General features: G+C 25.2%; 1 protein-coding gene across 2 annotated transcripts in view; it reads right to left on the bottom strand.

Moving 5' to 3' along the window:
* Window positions 1-717: 717 nt before the first annotated feature.
* Window positions 718-8,858, bottom strand: part of LOC108550354 (monocarboxylate transporter 12-B) — a 47,427-nt gene continuing 39,286 nt past the window's right edge. For both annotated transcript variants that reach the window (XM_017904084.1, XM_017904085.1), the window contains 4 exons: window positions 6,531-6,657; window positions 3,141-3,320; window positions 2,591-2,754; window positions 718-1,769 (listed from right to left, as the gene is read on the bottom strand). In XM_017904084.1, the coding sequence (XP_017759573.1) occupies window positions 718-1,769; window positions 2,591-2,754; window positions 3,141-3,320; window positions 6,531-6,657 (1,523 nt within the window). The remainder of the gene's footprint in view (window positions 1,770-2,590; window positions 2,755-3,140; window positions 3,321-6,530; window positions 6,658-8,858) is intronic.

The raw sequence follows: 8,858 nt of genomic DNA, 5'->3' as shown, positions 1-8,858 counted from the left end.
CATTAAATCGAAACAATATAAACTTCAGTAATTGCTGATAAGCTTAGAAAAATAATTAACTTCAATGATATCATGATAAAGTTGCATCTATGCATTACTATACTTATTATATCAAGATATTCTTGTTACTATAATTATTTGCTATATTATTTATTTTGGAATGTATACAGTATGATAAATATATAACCACAATTAAAAATTTCAAATAGTACAATTCACATACTATTTGAGCAACAATGCTATTCTCTTTCTCTCAATTTCTATTTTTCTTCTTTTCATAATTTTATGATTAACTTCATATATGACTTCATATATGCCCATTCACAATCATGACAATAAAATGATTGAATTTGTTACTAGCTAGCAATGCTAGTATATCATTTTATCTTCTAAATATTTTTTCTTTTATGTCTCTTTCTAAGTAGATCTATAGTGAACTCACTGACAACTAGACTATAAGTTACTAATTGTATCAATATACACATACAAAATCAGATCAGTATCTGTATTCAGAATGAAAATAATACTAACAATGTATTATCATACATCTGTGAATAAAAGTGCTAACTTACAACATTAGATGATTAAAAATGAAAGATTTTTCTAGAAAAAATTGTTGTTTAGATGGCAGTTATAATGCTGATATTAAAAAATTCATAATACTTTATAATCTAAAGTTGTGCAATATTCATTATACAAACTAATAATTACGAAATGTTATACAACTTGTAAAGTTTTCTTGTTTCTCTTTATAAGAGGTACAACTGCCCATAATGCAGTACCAAGAATAAGTATAATACCAAAAGATAAAAAGATAGGTTTATATGTTCCTACTGTCTCAAATACAACACCACAAATAGGTGGACCAATTAATTGGAGAACTCCATTAACAAATAAAGATATTCCATATGACGAGCTAAGTTTTTCTGTTCCAAGCATATCTGCTAAAATTACTGTTGTGATACCAATGTACATACCTGAAGACAATCCAAATAATGCACAAAAAAAGGAAAGCATTGTATAACTTGTTGCCATAGGCAATAATGCCAAAGCTATTCCACTAGTACCAAGACCACCAACAAAGTAATAATATTTTGGCACAAAATCAATATCTGATAATGAAGCACCACTGATTCGTCCAACTAAATCAAGAGCAGAAACAACTGATAAAAGTAATGCAGAGGAATTTTTATCAAATCCTTGAGAAATTGCATAAGAGGGCAGTAAGATCATAAAATTCGTATTACTGATAGCTGAGGTAGAATTTGAAATGAGAATTACTAAATAAATTGGATCCCTAAGTACACTCAGATCAAAGAATTGTCGTTTACCTGTAACTTCAACTTTAGATAATGATATCCTAGATGTGGATTTTTCTGACAATTCTCCTAATTCTTTTTTTGCATTATTAAACATTTTTTCACCATTATCCATATTGAATGAAAGGTTATTTAACTCTGAGTTTTCATTTTTTAACTTATTGGTAGTTTCATTGATTTCAGCGATATTACTTCTTCGTCGTAAAGAATCTGAATCCGCATTTTGACAATCCCTAGTATTTCCATTTCCTTGGTTCGAACTCGGATCTTTCTCATTGTAAGTGTTTTCTTTCTTCATTTCAGTTTCCATATTTTCAGTTATTCCTTCGTTTTTATCTTCCAAACAATAATTTACTTTAGAGTTGTCTGCTGCAGTTTCAGTCCGACAATTTTCTTCTTTCTTTGATCTTGTGATAGTATATGATGTTTCATTTTCAGTTGTGGTGGATGCTATTAAGAGATTTAAATAATTTTTTGCAGTTTATTTTAATTTGACAGCTCTTCTTTAAAGGGGTGTTCTAGTCTAAGGTGACCATTTTTGACTTAATTTTTGGAACATAAAGATAAAAAATGTTATTAAATAGATAAATATAATTTTTACAGACATATTTGTCTTTGTTTTAATTAATTGCAGACAAAATTTCAAATAGCTATTTTGAGTATTATAAATATATGCATTACCTTTATGCATAAACATCATGTATATATTCTTACGTATTATACAAGGAATTCCTTATAATTAAGATGACCCCTTTTCAAAGCGAGAGAAAGTAGAACAAAATTTCATTGCATGATATTAAATGATTCCAAATGAAGCGTCATTTGATATATATGTTTGCTACAGAAATAGAAGTATTTAAAAAATTTTTTTAATTTTCATGCATGATAAGTATTAAGGACTAAGATACTATATATATACTGTAATAATATATATGTATAATGAATATAATTAATAATATATAATATAGATAAAACTAAATACAATGTTGGCAAATTACAGCTAAAATATCTCCTAAATTAATCAATTTTTAATATAAGTGCCTTAATACTTTTGTATAGAAATTTGTTAAGCAACTATACTTTTGAGGCACTATTTAATAATTTAATTTTGTTTAATGAAATTTTTGTTTATCTGTTATCACTTTGAAGTTATAACTCTCATGGGACATATATATTGTTTATATTTTTTAATACCTATTCAATTTTGAAAATTTTTAATATTTTAGATTAGAATATGCCCTTTAGCTTAATATGTTTCTGTGTTAAATTACCTGTTGGTTTTTTCTTATCAAGGACTGGTTCATCTATGGTTAATCCTTCATTGTCAATTCCTCCTTCTATTGGCACTGTGATTATGTGTTGTTCCACAGGATGATACAATAAGCCACAAACTAATGTATTTAGTGTTATTGCTCCCATGATTAATACTGCACCTCTGTAGGTTATCTTCTTAATAAAGGTATTAATATTGTATACATATTATCAAATATAATTATTGTACAATTATATGTATTAGATAATATTGTATAACAATTATCTAATACATATAATTAAAACAGTATAAAATATGTATACATTTTCCTATTGTTAATTCAATTATGATATGTGTTTTGCAATATAACAAAATTAGCGAAAAATAATTTCTAGTAATTGCAAATGATATTGAATAATTTCAGTTTTCAAATATGCTATAATATCGATATAATATTTGATTGCAATCCAAGTAAATTTTATATTATCAGCTCTATTCTAAAGCTATTTTGCCTCTTTTTAAATAACATAAATTATTTATATATTACTCCGATATACAAAAATAGTTACCTATATCCAAAGCAGTCAAGAAGATATTGTAGAAATGGTGGTAATACGATAGTTCCAATTGCACTGCCAGAAATGCACAAGCCATTTGCAAAACCTCGAAGTTTTTCAAAATATGAAGTCACGATGTACACCGTCGGTGGAAATGTTAGTCCAGCACCAATTCCAACCATTAAACCATAGCTATATTTATAAATTACAAAATAAATGTTAATCTTTTTATTTGTGTCATTATTTTAAACAAGAAATATTTACCATCGTAATAAATCAATGTAAAATATTTTATTATGGTACACAAATGTTTCAGAATTACAAGAGAATAAGGGTTGGTAGGATCATGAAAGAATACTTCTTATTTAATAAATATATACAATCTCTCACGAAAAGTATTTAAACAATTTGAATCTAAAATTTTTAACAAATCTTCACCTAAAGTAATACATATGTCTTAATTTGGTACAAATGACTGAAAATGGCATGAATTTCTTGAATAGTTGTAGCATGTGTTTGTTTATAAAATTATTAATGTTTTTTTAGGAAATTTATAATTACATCTGTATGTATTTTTCTGTATATTCTTCGTAATTTTGCTTATGTTCATACATTCTACCTATAAGTGTAATTCTTTATCGTTACAATAAAGAGCAAATACGTTAATTCTATAGTGAGCTCTAAAGTATCCCAGAAAGAAAATTGTAATAGAAAGGTAAAAGAATTTTTATTTTACATAACATTTAATATTACAACCATTCATGAATATATTTTTAACGAACGAAATACGCACATAGGACTCGAATATGTAAAATGATATTACACGTGAAGTAATATACAAATTTTAGTAATATAGAAAACATGTAGGAAATATTATAAAATTACAAAGTTATAAAAATTCGATGACAAACACAGACTTTGTAGAACATTGAATGTATGTTTACGAAGATAGATGGAAATATTAGAATACGAAGAATTAGGGGACATAAGAATTGCAATTAATGGCAGAGGGTAGTTCAATTAAATGCCATTAAGATGTCACTCAAAATGACATCACTAAAATAGCTTTAATTATTCTGTTGCCTTTATTTCATTATTTACATCAATGTTCAACTTTTATGAGTTTTTCATATTTAAGATTACGTAAAAGTGAATATATTATAAATTGTTGGATTTTTCTTGAATTTCATAGTTCATAGCGTGATAGAACAACAATAAAAATATATCATTCTATTTAAAAAAATTTGATGACGTTAAAATCTCGAAAAATATTTAAATTATTGTAAATAAAAAATTGTTCACCCACCATAGTATTTCCTTTTCTGTATCGATCAATGTTTTCCTTTGACATATTTTTCTATCATAAAAAGCAAGATATTTTAAATGCTCGAATTACATGAAACACCCTGTATACCGTATTATTTCAATAAAGTTTTGAATGACAAATTGCATATTATTTGAAAATTAGATCAGAGTATTCCTTTTTACATTGAAAAAGGTTATTCTAAAAAAATTGCATATAAAATTAACAATTGGCTTTTCATATTTATTTTCCCAAGGTACATTTATAAAGTTATTGTTTTGTATATGGCAGTACAAGCCGAATAGGGGTGAATCTACATGCAAAAATAAGTAAAAAATGTGGAGTGGCATTTTTTATACGAAGCTTCGTTTTCGAATAAATCGCTGTTAAAGATTCGCAAGGTATGTACATAAGATATAATATGCAAGATATAAACGTGCATAGAATATAAGAAGATAAGATGGCATAATTGCTTATGTTCGATTAAAAAGTAATTTTATTTTAATGATTATTCTTTGGTGTATAAATGAAATTGGAATGGCGATACCAATAGTACAATAATATTTATCACGCGAAAACATAATGCAAGTATATATCTATTTCAATTTTTGACATCGATTTATTCGAAAATGAAGTTTTGTACAAAAAAAGATCATTCTACATTTTTGATTTATTTTATTACGCTGATTCGCACCCCTTTAGCTTGAATTGTTAGTTTGGTAACATCCTGTAATATTCTTGCTGTTACATTATAAAATAAACGTAAGTTCTCAAAAATTCCATTGCGGTCAGTATAATTGCATTAATTTGTCAACACAGTTTTCATCAAAAGTCAAAGAAAAATAATTAGCTGTCAATTGAAAAAAATTACATTTTCGAAGGCACTTGTTTATTTTAATATATTATAAAGCATAGGAATGTGTCATAAAAATAAGAAAGTCACTATTTTACATATTTCGATGTTTCGTGAACAGCTTTTACTTCTTTCGGCCTAATCTGCTTTTATTTCTTTATTTTTTCTTTTGTTAAAAATAATGACGTTTTAATTAAGGTGTATATAATAAATTTGAAACTTGTATTTTTGGAAAAATTAATTCGAAGAATTAGGTCGTATAAGTTTCAGTAATCTTTTTGAGTAGGGCCTATGTATCTTGGCGAAGTTAAATAGCGTTAAGCACGAAGACCATCGTCTGATAAATAATACGAAATATAACGATACCGAGAAAAGATTTATAAACCTTTCATATAAGTTGGAATTGTATTAAAACGCATTTGAATCCAGGTGCGAATTAAAGGGGTGTTGGACCGAGCGGCCGCCAGGGGCCCGTCCTCAAAGAAGGATCCATCGAAAATATCAATATGCTAGTGTGTATATATGTTGATACATGTGTTACATATGCATGAACATTCTCTTTAATGTGGAATACAATTTTCTCATCAGAGGCCTCAAGTATGGTAAATTCGACTCTGTTTAAATCTGTATAATTTTGTTAATATTTTTACTTTTGCAAATATTTTCTTTTTCTAAAATGTTATAGGACTTTTCTACTGATAAGAAGAAAGGAATGTAAGTATAAACAATAGTAAGAAGTCACGATGCATTATTCATAAAATTTCTATAACAACTATCCAATAATACAAGATAAAATGTATTATTAAATGGAATTATAGTAAAACTTAATAAATAATACTATTTTCCGTAAAATAAAAATTCTCAGCGAAGTATTTCCAAAATATTAAGAATAATATGGCGCAATTCTCTGCCACATTTATAAGAATATCATTGTTGTTATTAAACTCACTGTACAAGTTAAAATATGAAAAAATGGCATCACCTTTGTATACAGTTTCATTTACCTTTTTTTAATTAATCAATTTTTTGAAGTTTTTTACTGAATTTGATGATTTGCTCATCAATAGACGTTTATAAATTTAAACATTTTTTTCAAAGGTTACTAAAAGATAAGGTAAGGATGAATATACATTTATTAAACTAAAAATATTTATTTGTTTCATCATTCATTAATTGACTGACCTATATTTTGCAAACACCTTGTATATACACGAATAAAAGTAAAAATCCATTAATTTTATCATACCTAACGTATAGATAGGAAACCGAGTTAGCAAAGTAACTCAGCATCATGCCGCAAGCTGCAAAAGCGCCACCAATGATGGTTACTGTTTTGTAGGAGTACTTCGTCGATAAGATGCTTGATAGTGGACCTATAAAATATTGTATAATTCATTTACACTTAACATACTGTTGCAACAACGTAACAAAACATAAAATAATAAAATAATGTATAAAGAAGTTAGAAATATTTATAACCTAATTGTCAGTAGAGCAAAACTGAAACTAATAGGTTATTTCCCGATTTGTTGCATAAAAGTTATACTAAAATGTATTTCAATAAAAGAATTTGATAAGCTATTAAAATTCTTAATTAGTAATTTTTTATAATATATATAAATCTTAAAAAGTTTTTGTGAAGGAGCGTAAGAGATTTTTATTGGAAAATATTTAGTATTTTAAAAATGTTAAACATTGTTGAATGTAAATTAAAATTTTAAAACAAAATCTTTATAATATAATAATACAGAATAAAATTTTGAAATTATGCATACGTATTTCAAACAAGCATTATTTTACATAAAAATTATGTGTTTACAATAATACGAACAACATAACAAATTACAAAGATTTCATAAAATAAATAAAATTAAATTTTGTTTAATTAACAAGATGCTATCATAATTATATGAACTGACATAAAATATTAGAAAAACTTACGATATTATATTATGTTTCGTTTTAATATGTGCAAAGTTGTTTCTGTTTTGATTGTATGCAAATTATTAAAAAAAACTAAATTAGTATCATACTTTCAATACAAATAATTCATATTTTTATAATAAGAATTGCTATCAAGGATTGTGTAATATTTCAGAATTCAAATAAGAAAAATATTTGTTATAAATTAAATATAAATATATTTTATTAATACTAAATCAAATAATACAAATAACTTATTTGTATAAAAATACAATTAGAAAACCAGAAATTTTATGCTATATATGATTAGTATTATAGTAATAAATAATGATATTTATCACTGATATTATTATGCTTCAAAGAATATAATTTTTTTAATTTATTCGAATTCCTGCAAAAATATCTAGTTTGTAGTTACCTAATTAATTCAATATTGAAAGAATAAATTACTAAATAATTGATGAATAAATTTCTAATTTTTAATTTTAAAATGATTATAATATCATAATTATCGAAGTTATCTACTCATTAAGTAACAAATAGAATGTTATTTTGAAAATAAGTAAATTTCATTGTATTTTTTATAATAAATGCCTCAAAACATGTGAAGCAAATAAACGGAAGACATTTTTAAATATTATTTACTATTAGTATATTACAAATACACCTTGATGTTCTTGTATACAGTTTCATTTAGAAGGCTGCTCTATATAACTACTCCATTTATCATCTCCAAACATCTTATTTCAAAATATTTACAGAGACAATATAATCACAATATCAAACTCACAAATAAAATTAAAAATTACCATATGAAATAATATTTTTTCAATTTTATAACTAATTTTCGTATCAATATTAAAATGTAAAAATTAAACATTTTACGTCAAGGTCTCAAAATATTAAAAAATAAAAATCTCGTACGCGTGTAAAGAATTTTTTTTATTTTATTTCTAAGCAAATTGCAAATTTGGTGAATAAAATTGTTTAATAAATGCATATAGACAATTTTTGCAACGCTGTAATAAAATTCCTGAATTAATTTAACAAAAACAATAAACTTACATACATAACAAATTTTTAAATAACTTGTTAATAAAACTGCACATAATTATGTACGAAATAAATCAGTTTAACTATTTTTAGAAAGTTTATGCTAATAATTGCTAATATTAACACTTTCATAGCCTGTAATTCAAAGAAAAATAGCAGTACCTTTTTGAATGGAAAGTTTTGGTATAGATCGATACAAAAGTTCATTTATTCGTTACCAGATAGCGTTAAAAATGCAAAATACTTTTGTTTATCATATACTGTATACTATAATTTATATAATAAGAAATCTCGGATAGTCGAACAATATTTCACCTAAACAAGATATAAAAGATTTTCACTTTTAATAAAAAGTTTTGATTCAGATAGGGGATCGAACTTTCGCTTCACCTTAATTACCATACACGTCACAGCTATAAGTAAATATGTATAGGTTAAGAAAATACATTTGTAAGTGATACTTACATACCTGTAAGGATACTTATTCTATTTAAACAAATTGTTTATTAAGGTAACGTTTTCAATAAGAATTTAGAAAAATAATGTTTGGGTTAATTTTAATTTAGGGCACTAAAAATTATTGACCACTTTTATATAT

Source organism: Eufriesea mexicana, unplaced genomic scaffold, assembly GCF_001483705.2.
Source record: "Eufriesea mexicana isolate 0111107269 unplaced genomic scaffold, ASM148370v2 scaffold2646, whole genome shotgun sequence".
NCBI lineage: Eukaryota > Metazoa > Arthropoda > Insecta > Hymenoptera > Apidae > Eufriesea > Eufriesea mexicana.
Note: the sequence above shows the minus strand (reverse complement) of the source record. Positions and strands in the feature narration are given on the sequence as shown.